Source organism: Cyclopterus lumpus, chromosome 15 (genome assembly GCF_009769545.1).
Source record: "Cyclopterus lumpus isolate fCycLum1 chromosome 15, fCycLum1.pri, whole genome shotgun sequence".
NCBI classification, from domain to species: domain Eukaryota; kingdom Metazoa; phylum Chordata; class Actinopteri; order Perciformes; family Cyclopteridae; genus Cyclopterus; species Cyclopterus lumpus.
Window position 1 is genome coordinate 10,223,279 of NC_046980.1, and position 24,687 is coordinate 10,247,965.

A 24,687-nucleotide genomic window follows, 5' to 3' on the forward strand; every position below is an offset into this window, starting at 1 on the left:
CTATCTTGGCAGTTTGTGTTATGAACATGGACTGGAGGCGATTAGATGCCTCCAGTCCATATTTATAGTTTAAAATGACATTCAATGTTTTGACTCTCGCTTTTGCTGACCCCACAGTTGCAACACATTTTACTTCATGAAAATTGTCCAAAGAACAAAAAGGCGGTCATGCCAAATTTCTGCCCCAGGTTTAATGGTTATTTTATAAATATGCACTTGTGGGAGGTTTCACAAGGGAAATTCAACCAATTCCTTAAGGGATAAATAAGATGAAGAGTGGGAAGAGCTTCATTTACACACAGGCAGAGGATTTGTAGGCACGGTGTTGAGGCAACAAATGACAAAGTCTTTGCAGAAGTAAAACAACATACTCAGTACATTTTTAGACACTTGGTAGGTATAAAAGTCACTATAGAATATGTGTTTACTTCTATCAAAGTTTCAGAGGCATATAAGTGTGCAAACAGAAGTTCTTGGAGGACATTTGAGGGAAAAAGATCTTTCTATCCATCCTAAGAGCAACGCTTACCGTCTCAAGAGACAACCATTCCCCAAGGACATTTTGGGTTGAGAATCATTCTGGAAGATCAAGCCCTTCTCCTGGACAGACCATGACGTACCATGCTTGGAGGTAATATTGTTGAGAGTGTGCTGCAGTGAACCTAACATGATGTGCTCACAAAGCATTTCACGAAACATACAGGATAATACTAAATTACTTCTGATCAATTTTCCTCTAGGTGTACTGTTGGTCTGTTACCAAATAATTGCTTTCTCTGAGGCATCCAGGAACAATAAGCTCAGCCGTGCTCAGCAGTGACGGAACCAATTCATTAAGGTTGCCTTAACGTAAGTAGATTAACCGTACAGGATGGTATATAGGCCAACAAAAACACAAGTGTCACCGATGCGAGCACCGCAAAGTGCATCACAGCTCAACATGTCCCTCTAAATCAGTCACATACTGTACATGTGCTATTCATTAGAACCAAAGGTTGTCACTAAATGTATGTGCTTCCACTTTTAAAGCACTTTTAAATGTCTAATATCTGTCCTGGGGATTACCAGCTCAAAGGTGGGGCTGTCATTGGTCAGATGAGACTGTTTTCACCACACACTAACAACACAGATTGAACGACCGTGTTCAAGTACCTGCTGTATAGGCTACTGCTCAACTGGGTTTTACTTTAAGTGGTTGCTTTCAAAACAATAAAAAGAGGGTGGATGATGTGAACAATGAGGGATCATTTTCTTGGATTACTTATATTTAGTGAAGGTATGAAACAGTGATGCAAATAATCCTCTTTTTCAACCCTGTTGTTACGATTGCCTACTGTACCTGCAAATACTTCAAATATGTCCACTATTTCATGTAAAAAGCCCAAAAGTGTAAACCACACATGATATGAGCATTATCATGCTCAATGCTTCCAAATAGGGTGAGAGGAGCAGAACTAGTCAGCCATTCATGAAAGTGTCACTCATAAAAGATCAGAACTTGAGATGAAATAAAGCATGTGAATAGATTGACATGAAGTTAGATGCTTCTGTGGCTCTCTAAAGTAAAGCAGTCCATGATGTAAGGAAGTCAAGGAGACGTGACAATCACAGAGAGCGAGAGGAATATTATACAATAGGTGATGTTACACTGTGAGGCGCAGAAGAGAGTTGGTTTTGCTAGCAGCTACTGACTGCTGTTGCCATGCCAAAATATGCCAATAAAATTTGAATCCAAAAGCAAAGCAAAAAATAAAACATCAAATACAAGTTGTGGTAAATTGGCAAGCCATGAAGCACATCACCAGGATATGGCTGATGGGGTGTCGATTTCACATTACATTAATTTTTATTTATTTACTTTTATTTAAGTTGATTTCCATTGATTTCTTAACACTCTATTACGGCAGTATAAATCAAATCAGTGCTTTGCTTTTCCCTTGTGGAGAAAGGTAGACCTCACTGACGACTGCTCCTGCTGACTCCTAAACGAATATTCAATACCAGAAAATTGGCTAAATTGGTGAATGTTAGGGGGGGGGAACTGCTGACCCGGACTGGGGACATCGTCGGGCGGTGGAAAGAGCACTTTGAGGAACTCCTAAACCCGGCCAACATGTCCCCCGGAGAGGGGGCAGCGCCGGAAGACTTTGGGGTGGATTCACACATATCCCTGGCAGAGGTCGCTAAGGTAGTCAAAAAGCTCCTTGGTGGCAAGGCGCCAGGGGTGGATGAGATCCGCCCTGAGATGCTGAAAGCGCTGGACATTGTTGGGCTGTCTTGGTTGACACGCCTTTTCAGTGTCGCATGGGGGTCGGGAACAGTGCCCATGGACTGGCAGACCGGGGTGGTGGTTCCCATCTTCAAGAAGGGGACCGGAGAGTGTGCTCGAACTATCGTGGTATCACACTGCTCAGCCTCCCGGGAAAAGCTTATGCCAGGGTGCTGGAGAGGAGGCTCCGACCGCTTGTCGAACCTCAGATTCAGGACGAACAGTGCGGATTCCGTCCCGGTCGTGGAACAGTGGACCAGCTCTTTACCCTCGCAAGATTACTGGAGGGGTCCTGTGAGTTTGCCCAACCAGTTTACATGTGCTTTGTAGACCTGGAGAAGACTTTCGACCGGGTCCCTCGGGGGTTTTTGTGGGGGGTGCTGCGGGAGTATGGGGTGCCGGACCCGTTGGCACGGGCCATCCGGTCTCTGTATGCCTGCAGTAGGAGCTGTGTTCGTCTCCTCGGTAGTAAGTCAGACACGTTCCCGGTGGGTGTTGGCCTCCGCCAGGGCTGCCCTTTATCACCGGTCCTGTTTGTGACCTTCATGGACAGGATATCTAGGCGCAGCCAGGGGGCGGAGAGGATCCGGTTCGGGAGTCTCGGGATCGCCTCTCTGCTGTTTGCGGATGATGTGGTCCTGTTTGCCTCCTCGGACCGTGACCTCCAGCATTCACTGGGGCGTTTTGCAGCCGAGTGCGAAGCGGCAGGGATGAGAGTTAGCACCTCCAAATCTGAGGCCATGGTGCTCTGCCGGAAACCGGCGGATTGCTCCCTCCAGGTGGGGGCAAACTGCCTACCCCAAGCGAAGGAGTTCAAGTATCTCGGGGTCTTGTTCACGAGTGAGGGTAAGGTGGAGCGGGAGATCGATAGGCGGATCGGTGCGGCTGCAGCAGTAAAACAGGCGCTGTACCGGTCCGTCTTGGTGAAGAGGGAGCTGAGCCGGAAGGCAAAGCTCTCCATTTACTGGTCGGTCTACGTTCCAACCCTCACCTATGGTCACGAACTCTGGGTCGTGACCAAAAGAACGAGATCTCGGATACAAATGGCCGAAATGAGCTTCCTCCGTAGGGTGGCCGGGCTCAGCCTTAGAGATAGGGTAAGGAGCTCGGACATCAGGGGGGAGCTTGGAGTCGAGTCGCTGCTCCTTCGTGTCGAAAGGAGTCAGCTGAGGTGGTTCGGGCATCTAGTTAGGATGCCTCCTGGACGCCTCCCATTAGAGGTTTTCCGGGCACGTCCAACTGGTAGGAGGCCCCGGGGAAGACCGAGGACACGCTGGAGGGATTATATCTCCCGGCTGGCCTTGGAACGCCTCGGGATCCCCCAGAATGAGCTGGAAAGTGCTGCGGGTGAGAGGGAAGCCTGGGTCGGCCTGCTGAACCTGCTGCCACCGTGACCGGACCCCGGATAAGCGGGTGATAATGGATGGATGGATGGATGGTGAATGTTACAAATTCTCACGTTGGGACAAGTAGTTGAGGCCTGTGAGACAGGCCTCATCTCTGACAATGTTTAAATCCAGGCTGAAAACAGTTCTATTTGACAACTGAAAGTATTTTATCTGCACTCTTCACTTTTAATATAATTAATTAATGATTATTTGTATGTTTTTATGGAATGATTTTATTTGTCTTTGTAATTTTATGTAGCTGTAAAGCACTTTGAATTGCCTTGTGTACGAATTGTGCTCTATAAATAAACTTGCCTTGCCTAGTTCTAGCATGAGGGCCTCATGACTTTCGATAGAGATTCTGGGCCTTTTCCAAAATATTTCAAAACATAATGCTTTCTTGGAACAATGATTGCAGCTTTCGTACAACTATAGTCTGGAGGAAGGCTGTGCAACATGTGCTGACCCATTCATAGGTTTGTTTTCATATTGTCCTATGGGTGAGTGGGTTATGAACGTCTGTGTGATGCTAGCACCGGGCTGCACAATGTGCTTGCCAGGAAGAGGCAGAGCTGACATGTTATCACTTCCCTACAAAGTAGCCCTGCCTGAGGGTTGTAAACTGCTGAGAAATGCCAAGGGAGGTGTAAAAGTGTATGAAGTGTGTATATGAGTATTAAGGAGTATTTCGCATGTAAACAGAAAATTTAGATACTGATAGGTAGAAGAGCAGACAAAAGGAAAATATGATAGTAGGTCTAGTAGGCACATCAAATATCAAAAGAGAAACAGCAATCTAAGCAGCTACTTGAGCACTCCAATAATATCTGATAATAAAATGGAGGGCATTATGGTCTGGCAGATATACTGAGATTTGAAGAAACCGAAGAAGGTGAATAACTTGTGCATTCAAGAGTCAAAGTGGTTGGCGAATTCAAAGAGTCAATTATGCAAAATGCAATACCATGTACAACTGAGCAGGGCCAACGCCACTTTTCATTTCTTTAATATTCAGATGAGGGAGAGAGAGATAGAGAGAGAGAGAGAGAGAGAGTGAAGGGGAAGATGCTGACATGTCTACACGCAGCAGCAGAGTCTTGAGAGCGGGTGAATGACACGCCACTGAGAAGCGCGGGCGGCACACAGGTGTCAGCGAGCGCTCTGCCCCGAGGCCAATGGTTGAGTGATGCTTACGAGACAAGGCAGAGGCGTAGAAACCGTGTCGTGAGCCACAGGAGCCTCTGTTACCGTGTTGACTCTCTTTCTACCTTGCCGTACCCGCTCTATGCATACATTGCATCACAGAGTGAACACGCGGCGATGGACACGCCGGGAGATACAAGGACGGACCTTCGCTGTGTGCAAGTCTCCGCTTGAGTCAGTGTTCTTCTGCGGGATGTGTAGATGCAGTGCCGAATAAAGGTCTTGGACAACAACAAGGACGGACATCATAACATCATAAACATTGTGCGGATGCACGCCCATATATATGACCTTGCAAATGTGTTGCAGCACATTTCTGCCTGACTGCTGATGGTGGAATTGCATGGCACATTTCGTTCAGCAATTGTGGATCAGCCTAATTCAATGACTATTAATTTGGGATATGTGCTTGAGAGTTGTAAGCTCGCGGTTATGTCACCCTGGTGTTAACTTGTTTGTTCCTGCCTGGAAGCATATTGGGAGAGTGACAAACAGACTCCTCTGACTTGAAACTAATTACACATAGGGAATGCATTTGAGCTCCTTCTCGAACATAAGCACACAGAAATGAAAACCATTGCTTAGTACAGAACTCATGTTCTCTATAAAAACACATTTCTAAATGATTTTGACAGCAACGGCAAAGTCAGCTTCGTCACACAGCATGATGTACATAGGAAACAGCCTTTTAACCTGAATCTTATTATGGGTTTTCAAAATCCATTAGCTCATCTAATATTTAAAAAAATGACTTAATTACTTACCTAATGCATTTACTCACAACATCCTAAATCCATATCTTGGAAACTGTATTGTACTGTAACAATCCAAGCCAGCAACTCTAAATACTGTATCATTTCTCTCTTTGAGAAAATTACAAATATTGGTTTCATACCATGCAACTGAGTCCTTAACATATGAATGTGCTAAATGTCAATCGTTGCCCAATGCATTTTCTTTTTCATCAAAACCAAAGTTCATGCTGAGATAAAGAGTGCACCATTACTTATTTGATGTAATGTTATTCTCATGTTATTATTTGAGCTGGGGAGTGTTATTGACTGAAGAGTGAACTTTAAAGATTATAGGTTATGTTTGACAAGAGGAGAAAAGTAAACGGGAAACAGAGATAAAAAAGAGATATTACAACATTCTAAAACCACTTAAGATATTCGAAAGGTCTTGGAAAATAGTGCAAGGTCTAACAGCCAGCTATTTTTTTGCTCAAACCTCAAACTAGAATACACAATTCACTCCTGCCACTGTGGATAAAAAAGCAGCCAACTGTGAAGGCAACATCCCAAAACGGCCCGGCGGGATAAAGGTTACTTCATCAGTGTTGCCTGTCAGAAAGTACATATTAAATTGCATTAACACTTCATAAAGGATGCATGAGCACACCTCCTCCACAAGAGCTCTGGGCCCACTAAAATACAAAACCGCTATTGAATCAAAAAATCCTTTTTACAATATAATGTGTTATGTGTGATGGTAGATAAAGGTCCTAATACATTCAGGCGTGTTGCATAGAACGCTCTTTATATGATGCATATGGGTTTGTGTAAATCATCAGAGTGCAAGGCATGGGTAGGGTTACATACAGTATATACTGACGGGTAGATATGTGTGAGGCTGTTTTCAACCCCACAGCAGATGTGGTCCGTGGATTATCCAGAGAAACAGGGACATTGTTTCTGCTGTTGAGTTTTTCAAATTTATCGTGGTGGTGACAGACATCCAAAGGCAGATATATCAACTCAAAAACTGTGGCACATAAAACCAAACACACCTGCATGAACAGATACCAATGGGGTAAAGGGAAAATAATAGTTTTCCGCTTTAGGTGAGCTTATTATTATTTTTTTTTAAGTAGCTAATATTGATGCTGAGATCGCTGCTCTTCTTTTGTAGAATTATATTTTACATTCTTGCACCTAAGCAATATTGTGGATACCACTTTTAATGTGTGTACTGATTGAGCGAACACAATATATTTTGTTGCAGTAGCTACCAACTCTTTCACAGTACAGGGAGTCATTTGATTTAGTGTTAATATCCAAAGTATTGCTTTCACTATTATTGCCATGTGACATCAATGTAGGTTTACTGCTAGATATTAAGATATTTAGCTTCTGAAAAAATATATATTGCACAGTGATTGCTTATTTAAAAACGTAATCTGAGGTAAATTAGCAGTACAATGGCAAAAGTAATTTCCTCATTGTCAGCCTCTGATGATCACACTGCCATCTATGTCATTCATCTATTTCACAAATTAATTTTCACAGGGAAGCTATGTCTGCATAGCTTAAGCAATAAATATTGTAGCAATATTTTCCTATTATACATCAAGTTTAATTGCCAATGTTAGATCATTCATAATCTCTGTGACACAAATATAAGGCAATGGCCCTGTAAATAAAGGAGATGGGGGCAATTTAAAAAAACATTCTGCATCAAATGCTCATCTAAAAATTGATGTTTTGTTATGCATTCAGTATCATTGTGTCCTTCAAGCTTATGCTAAGTATGAAAGCCCTGCAGCTTTCAAATACAACATTATCCCTAGCTACTTCAATTCCAAACTATTATTACACGTTTTATCTATGCCAATCGAGGCTTTCTCAAATTCTTAAAATTGAGTCTAAATGAACAATTCATCACCACCTCCAGCAAATGCTCTCTCAGTTGTAAATCAAATTCAACACTAGCAGATATTAGCACATCATGGTTATGAGCTGCTGACTCACTTGCTAAGAGGATTTTGTAAACAAACGAAAAAGGCTCTATTGCTCACAAACATCTCAGAAATCCAACACCTCTGACATGAAGTAATGCAAGTCTTCACATTAAACCACTGTGTTCTATAAAACAAGAGGGAAAAAAAGAATGTTTACAACCCTTCGTCTGATCATGTTCCGCCTTGAGCTATTCTTTCCGATCACTTATCTTGCCACACCAGACCCACAGTTTCTTTTGTATTCACACTGAGCCCTTTTTCTGAGTTCCATGAGAAATAAAGGGGGCTTCAATCAAAAATATCTTCCAGAGGGCAAGATGGAAAACATAAGCAAAGAAGGAGAAACAACATTCACTGTGTAGCCAGACAGCGGTACCACCTTGTGGCAGCTTAGCAATGTCAGCCCACAGGACATCACTTCAAAAAAATCATCCACTGGGTCATTTAGTACACGAGAGGAAACCTGGCCGTCAAATGTCTGGACGCTGGTGAATGATTGTGTCGTCCAAACTGGACCGGCCATTGAAGCTTGCAACGGTGTATTCACGATGCCATCCTGCATGTTTTACTGGCAAATTATTGCTCCTGCACAGATGATCTATTCCACCCCACCAACACCAGGAGGCCTGGCCCACAGAAAGACACAAGTACCTCTCTAACTGGCAGGAAATGCTGTTTGAAATATTATAATCCAAAAAATTGTGTGTTGGACTGGCCACCACCATTTACAGAAACTCTCTTTGAATTTTAACAATTTGTGAGCAATCCTGTCTTCAAGATTACAGAGAAGGTTTTCTTACTGGATTAAAATACTGTGCATTGACAACATAACACCAAAGCCATTACATTTTGGTTTACTTACATTGAGCGGTGGACTCTTCAACTTCCAAATTATTAGGTGCAAAGTCGGAAAGAGCTTTCAAAAAAGATTCTCTGTCATAATTATGACTGGTATGTCGGGAATGACGATAAGTCCAATACGACATGTGGCATGTAGTGGCATGATGTGAATGGTTTGAGTTGTGCTTCCCCAAACTGTTTCATTTGATCTATACTTGTTCATTTGTTGATTTCCATAGTAGTCATTTACAAAAGAGATAACAACTTCAGTCATATATATATATATATTTGTCATATAATAAAAAATAAAAAATAAGTAACTCTCAGTAAAATCGAATCATGTAGCTGCTGACCTTTCGGGCTGGAAATAGCCATTCAGACCAAATACAACAACATGATTCAGCAGCATGCATTGGATTAGATAGTTTGCTGCCACACATACGGTTTATAGTTACTGATAATTATTTGGAAAGTTAGCCTTTAATAATAGGTCATACTGCTTTTCTTCGCTGGCATTCTGCACCGACCTTTAGCTGACATGTGGGATGTGTGCTATGAGTGTGACTTGGCGGCCGTTAGACAGCAAAGTGATGCTTGCCTACTTAGCAGAGACAAGTGAAAGGTCAGTGTGCTCCTGATGCTTAGAGGTTCAAAACTCAGGGCAGCAGATTCAAACCTGCGGCTGAAAATCAATCATGCCCTTCAAAGGTATGAGCGCGCTCCACACCATATAACTGTGATTCAGAGGAGGAAGGATGCAATGATAGATGGATGGATGAATAGAAAGAAATAGAGAGGGCTGAGGTTGCTTTTTTTAATGTATGTTTGCAGTGAGGCATGACGACAGTGTGTGGGAGAGCACACTGTCGGGGTTTACAGCTAACCCTGTAAATGCCTGGCTACGAGGATACATGAGTAGGCTGTAAGCACCTCCATCACTTGTGTACACGTCTGGCAAGACAACAGTTGCTAGAAGGCAGCCAATAAAAGAGCTGTATGCTATGAAAGCATGTCATCTGCCTAATTAAGTGAGAATTGTAGCCTCGTCTGAATTAGAAATGAGACATGGTTGATATTTGTTTCCTCTCAAAATGATAAAAGCTGTTTTCCTCCACATGTCAGGATGAGTTGATGGAGGGGACAGAGTTAAGTTTTTTTTTTTTTTACATTTTAATTTGGCAATTAATGCTTTTTGATTAGAGGCCAATGATTGTGGAGTCCAGTGCGGCTGGCATTTCAAGCTACTGGATATGTCTACTTCAAATACTTCAGGTGCAGCCATTTGCGAGGCGGACCTCTGAGAACATTAAATCAATGGTCACACTGTGGTCATAAAATGTACTCTGGCAGTCTCCATGGTCTGTAAACATCAAGAAACTGCAGGATAGAGACGTGTTGTATAATATTCCACAGTTTGAGCTATTACCACTGACGTTCACAATAATGGCCAGAGTAACAATTGCTAATGGAGAAATACAAAAAAGTGATGTCTCAAGCCTGGGAAAAGTTGTCTCTCTATAACATACAAAATGCACATTTAAGAGTGGAGGCTGCAACCAAGGACATTTTCTATTTATGTGCTTGCAGATGCATGTATGAAGGAGCAAACAAAATGCCGACACAGTATTATTAGCATACTGTCACTAAAAGAGTAATTAGCGGGTTGCAAGTACATTGTGACAGCATGTTGTTGTTTGTAGTAATACTCCATGTTGACACTGTTTACCATGCAGTATAACTTAAGCGTCGCTCAATAATGGGCTGTGGTGCTCTTCTCATATTTGACAGAGTGCATACTAATGTGACAGGTATGGCATAACACCTGCTGTCTGCCTCGACAGTGAACTAAACAATGGTGTGACATTTCACTCCCAAATGGTATCACTAAAAAGACAAACTTTAGAAATATTTTACGGAGGTAACGTACAAACAACTACACTATATCACGTATACTATATATAAACATAATATTAAAAAAAAACACAGATCTACTGTTAATATTTTAATATGGACATATATTTAAAGAAGCCCCAAAGCAGAGATTAATTTAGACCAAAATAGGTTAATCTACAGCAGAACACCAATCAAATGAGGACTTCATATGAAGAAATGCACTCATCCAAGTGTGAGCACAGGCACATGGAATCACACGGAAAGACATTCTCCTCATCGTTGAGGGGGAAATGAAGGGCTACTGACTGTACAGGGAGGAGAGAAGAAAAGGGAAGACAAAGTGAAAAAGAAACTGACAGAGAGATATATAAGCTAAGAGGAGGCTCGGGGAGATGTAAGCAGGAGGAGAGCAAAATGACATACTCAGGAGCGGTGAGGCAAAAGTTTAATGTGATTTAGAGTAGATTTAGAAGGGGAAGTGCTGCGGGGGAGATAAGCAGCATGGAAAACTGCTCAGACCACAGGTTTGTAACATTGGGCCAGAGAAGTGGCCTTAGTACAAAAAAGGGGAATTCACATAGTGGGCCCATGTTAGATAGCAGCTTAGCCCTCCTCATCTCCAGCCACACACACAGGGGGGAATAAATATTCATCCCCTTCCCATGTGCCCAGTGCTAAAGACTTCCCCAAAGGGTTGTGTCCGTGCGTCCCATATGAATGAGCCATTTCACAGTTGTTTAATGACATTTTTGGAGGTGGTCGGGCTGATTAATCATATTTGATTCATACATCTATGCAGCTTATTCATGACCACAGTCCTGACTCCATAGTCACTTAAAGGGACAGTTCACCCAACAATTAAGAATACACATTTGTATGACTCTTATCTGTAATACTGTCTTTCGATCTAATACAATTTTGGATATATCAGGCGTGGATATGTCGGCCTTCGCATATGGATTGTGGGGCTAAAAGCGCCAAAGAATGACATTTGAAAAAAAGTTTCAAATGCATTTTTGGCCCTGAAAACCATAGAATATCTCCCAAAACTGTCCAGTCACAATCACTTATCACCTCACAGAAATTATAAGACACATACATAAGATGTTGACTTATAGATATATTATAGCTCATATGTTTGCACATACACGTCCAGCACACACTGAGCAACAAGTCATTCCATTGAGTCTTTATTTAAACTTGATTCAGGTATTGTTGACTTAATGCTGGGCAGGTAGCGCACAATTCAATTTAAAACTCCAGTATTGTATGAGTGGTTGACTCGGGTTGTTTGTCTAAAGAACTTAACAGTGAGCTAAGCGGCTTAAAGCTGTGAAAAAGAGTTGGCTGACAATTCTCTGTAGGTTTAGCATGACAAGCAACCTTTTCACATGATGCCGAGTCATTTACTGCGGTAATAATACTAACAATATCACTTCGTGCAGATTAAATTTCACGAGAGGTTGTGAAACTCGAAACAATATCATTTGTATTGCCACAGAAACGACACACGGTGTTTTGCTCAAAACCTTTTGATAAGTAAGTGGCAACATGCTGCTACAGTAGCAACTACGGTATTAGCCATTTATTTTAGCCAACAACGACTAGGAGCCCCTCATTTCCCTCTGACAGATGGAGGGGACCGACCATAAAGCAGGAGCAGCAATCATTAAGTCAGCCAAAGCCCTGCAGAGTTGTTTTAATTGTGTGCTCTGGAGCTGTAGGCATAGCTTACCTGATTGCTGCCATAACTAACTGCCTTTACAGAGACAGACGAGATCTTCTATGGACGTTTAGAGAGTGATTTGTGCTCAGAAGGTTCCTCAGGGAGAAGACGATGGGGAGAGATAGAGCGGTGAGGAATGCGGAGACGGTTCATCGCAGAGCGAGCAGATTGGACGCTCTCCGCTGGAGAGAAGCTCGTCCAGCAGGAGAGGCTCGAGCACCTGGTTAATGCTTTCACGGCTCACAATTTACAGCGGGCCTGCCACTGCGTGTGGTTGGCACTGTCAATGTAACGCCTTTGGAAAGGTCTGTGCCTATGGTCTCGACCCTCTGTGTGCGTGTCAGACAGAGCACTCATTCAAAGTGTTAATCAATGGGCTTTCAGCGGCTGTGCCGCTGCGCCTGTGTATCAATCACCGAATAGAGCTGAGCAACGGGAGAACGTGAGCACACACACAAAGTGTGCACGTGTGCTGGATTACAAAGGTTGTATGCAGTGCACACAAACTCATCTGTATTAGAAAATACACAAGTACTGACACAAACAGGCACACAGTCAAACGTTCATCAAAGGAAGCGAGATGGGCAGAGAGGCGAACTAGTGCACAAACAAAGAGCTACACACCTCGCTTGATGTGTCGACAGGTTGGCCAGGACTTACATTCCCTGTCTTATGCATAAAGGCATATCAAATTCTGTTATAGGGTTTCGTCTGCCAAGACTCCCTACTTTGACTGACATGCAAGTTAGTAAAACAATCCACTTAAAACAAGCTTTACTTTAAGCTCCCGGGGACTGCATTGTGCCAGGAAACTTTGCCATCAGACCTTAAAGCTTCTCCGTCTGGCTGGAGTCCCCTGTACACTGCTGACAGGTACCACTACCGCAGTGATACGAAATAGAGAAGTTAGTGCAGTTAATGCTAGTATTCGCTCATCATGGAGGATTTTTCAAAGCAGCTCCCGCTGGAGGGTGTTAATAATCCATGTTTATCTTTAATTATGAATGACTTCTTGGCCTCTTCCCGAGTCACAATACCATCAGTACAGACACACTCCACCGAGCCCTCCGAGCCCAGTACAGCCGTATATCGCATGTGTAGCAGCCCGTCATCTCAGAGCGCTGTAGATTATGTTCCCTCATCCTGCATCGCGCTCTGCCAGTTTAACAGTCTAAACACTTAATCTTGTCAAAAGAGACGCTTAATAAACTCAGAGGGAAACCCGGCTTTACCCTCGGAAAGAAACAAATGTGCTTTACAGCAGTGATGATCTGCAGCATCTACCCTGAAGCTCTTATGCATTTTTATATTCAAAACTCATTAATCAGTCATGCGCGGAAAAGACAGCGTGATAAAGGCCGAGACACGGAATCAAAACCGGGGCCTCTTTATTGGGGAAGCGCAATAATGCCCAGATAGCTGTCGCTATCGCAACATAATAAAAGGTATAAAGAATCGGGACTTCACGGCCATTTGTGGCAGTTCAAGTGAGGATATATAATTTACCTTGTGATACAATAATAATCAAGGTATAACAGAAGCTGAATGGAAGATATGACGCAAATGTGTGTGTGTTTTTTTTTTAAAGATTCTTTGTCCACAACTTACTCCAGCCTTTTTTCACAATCTCTCCCTGTCTGGCCCTCCAGCCTAAGCTGCCCTTTGATGTGTGAATTTACAGGCAGAGGCAGCTGCATCAACAGTGTGTCAAGGTGACGTACCTGTACTCCTCCTGGGTGAAGATCGGGATGCGGGAAGGCTGGAGAACAGTGATCTCCACCAAAGAGCTGTTAGACTTCACAGGCTCCCCATCATCATAGGCTATCACAAACAACTGCAGTGGGCAGGAGAGAGCACGTAAACAACACACACATGCAAATGCAAGCACACAATTATCTACTACTCACCACGCAAATAATAACCTTTTTTGAGGTTGCCAGGCATTTCTGCTATACATGTTTGGAATACTAATAAAAACAGACAGAATATGATCTGGCGAGCAGCCTGCGAAGCTCCCAGAGAGCGAGTGTGAATGTATTGATCTGCATTCATAGACTGTGGAAAATGGAGCCTGGGGGAAGCAGGAGGAACGGGGAGATAGATGGAAAAAAAAGAGGATAGAGGTGGCCAGCCAACATGGGAGTAATAAGCAGCACATCCGATAATATCCCAAAGTATGCATATGTACCCTGTGTGATTTGTTTAAATCGATAAAAGAATGTAATATTAGTGGTCACAGACACAAGATAAGCAATGATATGACCACTGAGACAATAATACCCTGAAACTGTTCTTTGATTTAAAAAAGTCAATGTGCAAATTTCTGACTCGTTGATCTTCAGTGCAACTTATAGTACACTAACACACGCAGGTGGAGCACTTAACATCAACCAGGAGAACACGAAAGCATCGATGCAGTAATTAACTATTTGTGAAATTGTAAAAATGAGATTTTATTGATGACAATCATTATTATAGCGTTCATCACTTATACTTACTTACCAGTGCCCCCCATAAGAAAGCTCATACAGATATTTTGCACAGACTTTCTTAAAAAAGTTGAACATTTTCCTTTTTATTAAAATCCAAATTGGGAAGATGACTTCAGTGCAATAGATGACTGCCATCAGCTGTTTCAATCATGCTTTACAACCACTGCCTCTTTCACTGGCTGTGCGGCTATCAGCTGACTACTAATGTCCAATAGTAAGTGTGCAGGTGTAGACATGATAACCTGACACCTCTCACTATCAGTCTGCCACATCTCTTTCCACCACCACCTCAATCTCCTCCTTATGTGCTATATTATTGGCCATTGGTGATTCAATTGTTGGTTGATATTGTTGCTTTTATGCTCATGCACGTGCTTATTAGGAATAATTAGCTTGGATTCCATGAGAGCTCTCTCAAAAAGTAGCTCCTCTTCTGCCAAATAGCATTTACATCTTGGCAGCAACACACCGACATCACAAGGGACAGCAGATAATCACCATTATTGTGAACATAATCACCGCCACTCACCTGAAAGGTGACACTGGGCTCTTCATTGAGGTTGACCTTAGTGATGACTTTTCCAGTCTCCTCTTCCACATCAAAGATGCTCCCACTGTACGGTGACCTGCCCAGGTCCACTGTGTAGCGGACAAAACTGGCCGGAGTACCCTGGAGGAAGGAGAAAGCAGAACGTGAACCACATCAATCCACTTATCCAGAGACCACCCATCACATTTTCTTATGAAGCTGTCAAGTTGGAAAGAAGGTGTGTCGAAGTCATTAGGTTCTAAAAAAATTTATTAAATCCATTAGGGTGTAGCAATATTGTTTGCTGAGCAATACTCTCTTGAATATTCACAAAAAAAAAAACATCTAGCTGACAATTAATATATAATAATAATAATATATAATTAAAAGCTCTTTAATAATATTAAAGAGCTGAAATGGTTAAAGTAAGAAAAGGTTGCTCTTCTCTCTATGTGACCTGAAAAATGACCCTAATGTCTCACTCGTCTCTATCAGACAATCTAATGTATTCTCACTGTAATTCATTGATTCAGACATCTTCATTTAGAATGAAAACCTTCTCCATTAAACCCACCCCTCTTGTCTCTGGAGTAACACGCTTATATTCATTAGCGAGAGCATGGAATTTAATGTGACCCTTTGATGAGGATTATTCACAGTTCCTGATTAGTAATCATATCTGTAACTTGTGTTATTCCGGTTCATCTCTTTGGACCCCTTCGTTTTGAAACTCTGCTCCCTTGCCTCAACTGATTTGGCTCCCCTGGGACGGGTAAGAACCTGGGGCTAGAGAGAGAGGTAAATCCTGTAGTAGAAGTGGATCCCTCGGGAGGCCTACTCACACAAATGTTTCTCTAAGAGGTTACAAAACTATCTGAGTGAATTCACTAAGGGGATTCTCCGGGAAAAAAAAGTCTCTCTCTCTAAAAGCTCTCCAACTTGTTTTCCAACATTTCATGGAAGAGATGTCAGGACAGGGCCATTAATAAAAAATAAAAGAAGAGAAGAGTCGAATACAGTGACTTCAGTAGCAAAGACCTCGGCAGCGATGGCAGCAGATACCGTTAAAAGTACTTTGCTCAAGGATTTAACATATATTATAGTCAACTCAGCAGCAGCAGCCAAACTAGTTTTTGTTCCTTCCATTTGTATTGTTAGTTTGTGTCTCACTGAGCTTTAGAACAAAAATCAATCCAGTAAATGAACAGAAAATGAGACAATTTCCCCTCACTCATAATACAAACACCATTCAAAACTGTATCTTGTCGTCTCCGTCGACAGACATTTCCAGCTGCACAACACCTTTCTTGTCGGGGCGTTTGACTCACAGGCTATGAATGTTTTATATCCACTGCTGAGTGACCTCATTGCTTCATTAAAAATACAGATGAGCAACAAAAAAAATGTAGACATACTGTTCTTAGTATTTTGGCATTAAAAAGATTATTCCTTGTTGCAACATTGAGCATTTTTTTATTTCTTTTGTCTGTATTCTTTTTTTTAATAAGAATAGCCAGTTCATGAATTAAAGAGCAAGCTCAGAAGCACAAAGAAGCACTGAATGATGAGAAAAACAACGTAAGGGCAAGTTCTGAGAGTGTAAAACACAAAGTCAACACATTCATACAACTTAATATGGTAGGATTGTGAAACAGTTAATGACAAGTGACCAATGACATAGGGATAATGCAATATATAAAACAAGGAGATATGTAATGTACTAGACTAGTGAAGAAATGTCAATCTCTAGAACAGTAAACGTTCTCTGCTGTGATCTATGATGCCATAGGAAAAAAAATAAAAAATTATACATTGCAGTCACAAATAAACTCTACAAATCTTGTTCTGAAGAATCAAGCTTCTTCCAGGAAAGCTTCTGTCCTCTCTCCTCTGGTATTAACACGGAGGTTATGGGTTTGAGTGGCACTGCCCAAAATTCACTTTTTAAAAACCATCAGAATAACTTTTCCCAAGGCGTAGGGGGAAAGATATTGTGCCCTCTTTCCAAAATAGGAGAAGGAATAGTCTACTACATCATTATAACCTTCAGACAAAACATGCAATGCTCATGTTTGTATCATCAAGACTAAAAGGCAGAGTGAGTCACAGGTCTTTATGAGCCTGTGTAATAGAGAGAATGTGTGCGTGTACTTCGCAAGCACTCAACTAAGCCCTGTTCAACCATGAGGTGTCTATGACAGGCATCCTGTCAATAAAGTGCTTTGAGCTCTCAAATCCAGGTCAATAAGAGACTGGGTTAGTCAGCTCCTGAAAATTTAATCCTGCTGTCTGTCAAGCCATTTTACAAGTCTCACTCGCTGCCACTGTGCTCATGATAATATTAGCATTTTTTTTTATTTTCTCACATAGCTTGTTTCTCCCACAAACGTGCATATTGTACAATTGGATCAGGCTATGTTTGGTAAAAGTGTGATTGTCACATGATCTCCTAATGAGTTTCCATTTAAACACCGGTCCTCATTGCACTTCATAGCTGGATGAAGACTTGGGTCAAAATGTTTTCTCCATTTGTCAATGAAAACTTACAACCAGAGATCCTCGTAGGCTTTCAGACTACCTTGGACTTTATTTAAAGTGAGCTGGACAGTTATTGGTTTATAATATTTATTTATTATTATCCATTTGCCTTATCCTTGAAGAGAAACAAATTTTGACCAACTACAAGCACTATTCTTCATAATCAGTGAATTGGGGCTTAGTCTAGCGAGTTGCTCAGTTCTCCTGCTCCAGAACATAATGGGCCTTTTTATACTCAGGATGTCACAGACATTGAGTAATACATTTTTTCTTCACCACGAACAAGGCAATGATATCATTGTCAAAGATTCTTTGTACAACATGGATTCATTATAAAACCACTGAGGCAAAGGCCTCTCACCTAGATCTAAGAAAACTCCTGGAAAAGGACAAGAAATTGGAATTTCATGCTATCACACTTTTTGACTACTGGAGAGAGGAAATTATGCCCAGGGGGTTAATAATCAGTTTCCATTCTTTGGCAGGGACAATCCACACTTCAAAAACAGATGGGAGACAATCCTTAACTTCACTGGATGTTGTATATTTAAATCAAGGTAGCAAAAAAGGCTAAGGACAGAGCTACATCATCACAGAAAGGAAATGCCGCGAGGACAACTTTCCAAATCTCTGGCAAAGACTAAATATTTTTTATTTTTAGTTACACAAGACAAGCATGATTACAAGGAGAGGACAATATATTCCTGTTCACACACATCTACATTTTCATGTTATAGAAACAGTCAAGCTCAGTCCGTATCAGTATCAGTAGCCTCCAATACTTGCGAGGATTAAGAGGCACTTACAGCCACCTCAGGTGTTGTCTTTTTTAGACAATACAACAGACACGGGCCACAATAAAGGAACACGTGACATGACAAGGCAGACTGAGAAAGAAGACGGCCTCAGGACTAGCACGTATGGCTTCACTGATAACCCAAAAAACAGGGAGAAGGTAATCATATTTCAGCGACACTCCTTTCTAATGACTTTGTACGAGTGCTGTCAAAATGCCTTTCCTTTGTCCCTATAAAACAAACATCATTATACATCTTTCATACTGATCTACATTTGGAGGCATAGTATAACAAAAGGTTTGCCACCCCATCTGTTCACTACATGAATGTGCCATATAGTTCTTGCATACACAAATCAAAAGGTCTTCCCAATCAAAAAACACTGGCCAAGGGATGAGGCTCTCAGACAACTCAGGGAGTCACAATATGATGTCTCTTTAACCTCCAATCCCGCTGAATAGATAAAACACAAACTTAAAGCTACGGTAGACACTGCTTTTTAAAACAAATGGATCCCAGTGACTTCCTTCTGCCTCCAAACCCAAGTTTGCCTTCTAATATTAACACGATCCGAACACACTCCTAGGCCGGACCATCATAAGTAGTATCATTCATACTATCACTGACCCAGCAGTTAAATACTTTCATTCTCTCATCAAACCAGTCACCAGCTCTCTGGAAGCATATCTCCAGGACACTGTGTGTTAAAACGTTTGAGGAGATCCAATGCATTGACGATGCTTACTAAGTCACTATGGACGTGTAGTCTCTGTACACAAACACAGACTATTTGACAGCCCCGATGCTTTATCACCATGTACAATGACAAATGTGAACCCTTTCCAGAGACTTCATTGTGGAGTTCATAAATTGGACCCGAAACACTATTTTTTCTATTACAGGATCAACTTCACTGACAGGTGAGGGGCACAACCATTTTGTACTCCATCTATTGGGAACGTTGGAAAGAAAGACACATGTACAGCTACACCAATCCTTTTAAAGAAAACATCAAGTGGTACAGGAGATATATTGGTGACCGTGTTTGTCATTCTTTTAGGATCCGAACAGCAGATCATTGTCTTTCACGAATACCTTAACACCACTAAACCCTAATATGAAATTCATGTTTGGAATACAGTAAGAGAAATACATTTTCTGGACCAAATCATTTTTGGCCATCTTAAAAGGTGGACAGTTTCCACCCAACATGCATATTAAATATACCACATGCCCAGTTTCTAAGAGGCATTTGAGATATACTGAGAATTATTTTTGAACACAAATCCAAAACCATGTATTACAGATTTGAACATAAGGCTTACAGCAAAAAGGTCCTCGATCAAGCTTTCACCAGAGCCAAATCCTAAGACAGGAGACCCCGTGAACAACACCCATCAGAATCTACTTCACCACACAGTACAGTCACATGGCCTATGTTACTGTTAACATCAATACATCACTAAAACTCGTATAACCCGCCTTGGTTAAGTGATTCTACCTTCACATTAATTAGATTGATTGTGATTCAATACCTCGTTTTGGCCAGCATAAGTGTGTTTACATGTTTACACTTATTTTGTTATTTTCCTTGTCATGTCTTGTCAGCAGTATTAACATGCAATGCAACACACTTCAAATTACCTCTTACTAAGTTTAAATTTAAACACCTGTCCCCATTGCACTTTATACCTTGATGACGAGACGTATTAATAAAGGATTTTTGACTGACAATCATAGTGTCTTGGATGCTTTTCAGACTGCCAACAAGTATTATGGACAATGATTATTTTCTTTAATTTGTATTTTTACTCCCTAATATTCACTGTTGAATATTGTCTACTGCACAATATTTCCCTATAAGAATGGTTCAGTGAATAAAATCCTCGGGGAAAAGTTCACATTAAAAAGAATGATTTCCTAGCTGCATAGGAAGTAGAAGGAGTGACAGCCTCCCTCTGAGAGGAGAAGTGAGATGAATGGCGGTCGTTATGGCGCTCTGAGGATGTTTTACCACCCATAGATGGGACTGATAGGCACCCATATTCCTCAACGCTTAAGTACTGCGGAGAGTACATAAACTCACCCAGACCCTGGTGAGATCCCATCAGCAGGAGGGCCACTAATAACAAGCATTGAGTCCAACCACACAAGCCTTCATTGAGAAACACATTCAGAGCAGGAGGCTATTAGGGCAAGGCAGGGAAGTCACTGGGCTATTTATATTCCTTTTGTTTTTCACAGAGACATGTCTCTGTGAAAAGTATACACAATATGCTAAGGACATACACAAAGTAATAAACTACAACAAGTTATGAGATTCTCAACACCCCAAAAATGTTGTCCATTGCCTCCTCTAAGTCATATACTTTATAGTTTCAACATTGTGGCACGCTTGCTCTTCTGCATTGTATTCCTTGGTTTGCAAAACAAGAAAAGGGCATTCATAGCTCCAGTCCCATGAGAACCTGCTCAGATAAAGTGGTGTGAAGGAGTCTGAAGAAACATGATAGAACAGTTGTCTGAGGCAACTGATAGAAACCTCATACAAGTGAAGACCCCTTACAATATATAAACACAGCACTAGCTCTAATGAGAGCATTGAAAACATCTTTCAAATGGCTGAAATTGATGTTCTGAGAGCACAGCATGTTCTGTACTGCTACCCTTATTAAAGAAACAGATAGAGTCAACATGATCCGTGTCCATTGGAACTTAACCACCAATGGTGTCTACGTTGCATGTTTTAACAGTTGAAGTGTGACCTGCGTTTTTTATACTCACTGGTGGGTCTCGGTCCTCAGCAAAAACAGTTGTGATGACAGTTCCTTTCTCTGCATTGGGCGCCACCAAGCCCTTATACAGATCTTGGGTAAAGATGGGGGAGAAGTCATTCATGTCCTAAAAACAAAAAGAGATTCCATAAAATTAGGTGTATCAGTGTTGGTGATATTCGTAACCTTGGCTACATTGCAGCTATATGACATTATTTAGTCAGCAAAGAACTAGATGTTCAGCTACACTGCAGATTAACAGGTTATAGAGAACGGGCGGGACAGATATTCCTTCAGTGCCGGATCAGATTTGGTATTTAAAGGGTCAACCACATTTAACAATGTATTTTACTACTTTTGCTCATGCTGTCTGCATGCGGAAAGAGTAATATTGTAGCTGTGCAGATTTTACAGCTGCTGCTTTGTTTCATTTCATCTAACACTTCAAGCAAGTTATTGTGGATTCAGGCAGAATTGCACTGCAGAAATTCACCATGCCCCAGGCTTTATCTATGTACTTTAAGAACTGCGCATCTGAGCTGAATTTGATCGTACAATATACTGTTTACTGTTATTACACCAATACAGATGAAAAAAAACCATCCATATTCCAAGACAAAATATTTCTGTTAGCATAGAATGTACCTTCATATCTACCGAGAGAGCTGGTCCTCTTCACAGAGTCCGCAGTGTTGCGCCTCGATTTTTCTACAGCAGCCCAGAATGGACAAAACAAACACTGGCCCGAGGGAGAGCCTTTCATATTTTAATGTAACCAGACGTTCTCTGTTACCACTGCTTTTAATCACCTTCTCAATATAAATAATGGACAGCAGAAGTCTACCATTTTATGGGCCTGCAAAGAAATTAAATCGTGTTAACTGTGCAACCCTTTGCTTTACTTTGTGAGAACGAAACCTGAGTAAATCATTCCCATATCTGTCAGGAACAGATTGGTAATGTGGTCAAATAGCTGGAGCCTGATCATCCTTTCTCTTGACCTTTCTCTTTACTTTCCACTGTTTTGACTGAGCCACGGGCAGCAGAATAGAAACTCAGTGGTGGGTGACTCACTTTGATCTATACACAGGTTTAGTGTGTCCTCGCAGAAAATCTATGATCAAGCTTTTACTTTGAACAACAAAGCTTGATCAATGCGCTCCGAGTGTTCACAGGATGCAAGCGCAGACACACTCGTGTTTGCTTCGAGACATGCATATGCTCCATACTGTATCTCCATCCATGCGCGCACACACACACACACACACACACACACACACACACACACACACACACACACACACACACACACAAGGTGTCTATCTTCCATTTCTGAAGTACAAGAATAGAAGAAAGAGTTTGGGAGACTCATTCGGAACAAAAGGACAGGCAGGACACTCAATCCATCACTGCAAGGCATCCGACAAAAGAGACAACAACAAAACAATACAAAGGGAAATCAAACAGAAACAACTTCAAATAACCCTCTGGAGGTGTTATATGAGGAAGGAAATGGAATCAGTTGAATCAGCTGCTCCAACTCTAGTCCCCGAGAAGCCCGTGTGAATCCATTAAGCTCATTCGGATTCATGTCTACCATTTCAAATAGCAGACATGGATTTGATATCAGTGGCTGCAATGCCTTATCCCATCAAACACGGAGCCTGGGTGACAGCACAAACACTGCAGCACAGCTTGTCCTTATCAGAGGACAAACTCACTCTACAGGTTGGCAGTTCACGTAGTGAGAATGCTTAAACAAGCTGAGATGCTTCCCATTCAGTGCAATAATGAAAGCTTAATGTGGCTGACTTTGAGACGGTCACTAGGAGTGGACTGAATTCATGCAGAGATGAATGTGAATTTACACATTTTGAAGAGCAGAATCTCTCAAAGAGCAATAACACACAGCCATTAACACACACACACACACACACACACACACACACACACACACACACACAAATGTGTACGCCGACAAACATGAATAGTAGCACAACATAAGGCGTCTAATCCTTTCATTGGGATTCAGCTGTTAATCTCTTCAAAGGTTGTAAAAGGAATACAAGCTAATGAAAAACCTGGCATAATTGCTGTCACAAAGCTAATGAGTCATTCGGATCGGAACAGCAGCGCGTGCGAGGCTGAAACACCTATCCATCAAATTATCTTTGTCCCGGTGATGTTACCAGGACAAGCAGGTCGGGAGGCCAAAATATGTTTTATAAAGGAAATGCATTCAGTGTTCGCACTGAATGGAGCCAAACTGAATTTCGTATTACAAAAGGAGCACAGGTGCAGCTTTGTACAATATGTCTCCAATCCTCTTTCGGGCTGCGGCTACTATTACTGTAAAACTCTGCTAATGAGTCACCACATATTCACTACAAGTGCTGATGCGCCTCAGGGACAATGAGGATAGATGGAAGGAGAATAGATCACTGAGAGGTTGTGGTGGACTGACTATCCGGGGGCTCTTACCGTGATGCGGACCGTGACGGTAGCCTGCCCTGGGGGCACGACCCCTCCTTGATCGACAGCCTCCACCTGGAAAGTGAAAGAGGCCCCCATGCCCATCGCGGCCAGGTCCTCGAAGTCCAGGGTCTGCAGCACAGCTAACTCCCCAGTGACGGGGTTCAGAGAAAACAGCAGCCTGGCGGATTCAGTCTTGATCCGATACGTGACATTGGAGAAGAGGTCTGAGTCAACCGCCTGTGAGAAGGAAGAGGAGAAGGATGAGTTTGGAAACCAGTTACAGTGCATTGAAGAAAGCTTGGACATGTGTGGAGAGAAAGTGTGCTCATGGCAAGAGGGAGAGGACACCTATTTTCAAAAGATATATATAAGTGCTCCGGCTGAATGAATATGAAATAAATATTCATGTTTCAATTTGTATTCTGCGTTTTAATGCTGCAGTGGTTACTTACATCAATCATTAATAGGTTCTGGTTCAATACAACCAGTCAGGGGAGCTTGAGTTGGTTCTCATTGCATAACATCACAACTCTCAAAGTTGATATCAATTGTAAAGGCTACTGTAATAGAAGATGATAAGATGGATGCTGGAAGACATGTTGTTGTTTGGATACGCACACACACACACACACACACACACACACACACACACACACGCCCCCACACACAAACGCTATTTATTGACGCACAAAAAAAAGACAAAATTAATTCAGGTAAAAGCAGTCGGTTTCAAGCTCCCGAAATGATCCACTTTCTTTTTAAATCTATCTCACTTTAGCTCTAGGCGTCTTGCCAGCCACCCCCATCCGTTTAGAGTTAAGGTGACGTTGCCTAGGAGAATAATGGGGTCACAGTGCCAGTGCATTCACACCCCTCACCCTTAACCCTCAACCGTCAGCCTTCTTACCCTCTCCTCTTGCTTTAGCTCTCTCTGGGAAATGTCACTCACAACATGCCAGCAATTACTCGCAACTCAACCCTAGTTTCCTTACATTTCACTTCAGTGCAAACACGTGAGCAAGT

General features: G+C 42.0%; 1 protein-coding gene across 2 annotated transcripts in view; it reads right to left on the reverse strand.

Annotated features, from left to right (window-relative positions):
* The window catches only part of LOC117744319 (protocadherin-15-like), a 190,660-nt gene that overhangs the window by 33,266 nt on the left and 132,707 nt on the right, over nucleotides 1-24,687 (reverse strand). For both annotated transcript variants that reach the window (XM_034552518.1, XM_034552517.1), the window contains exons 21-24: nucleotides 23,671-23,901; nucleotides 21,200-21,316; nucleotides 15,081-15,221; nucleotides 13,781-13,893 (exon numbers count right to left, since the gene is read on the reverse strand). In XM_034552518.1, coding sequence (XP_034408409.1) covers nucleotides 13,781-13,893; nucleotides 15,081-15,221; nucleotides 21,200-21,316; nucleotides 23,671-23,901 — 602 coding nt within the window. The remainder of the gene's footprint in view (nucleotides 1-13,780; nucleotides 13,894-15,080; nucleotides 15,222-21,199; nucleotides 21,317-23,670; nucleotides 23,902-24,687) is intronic.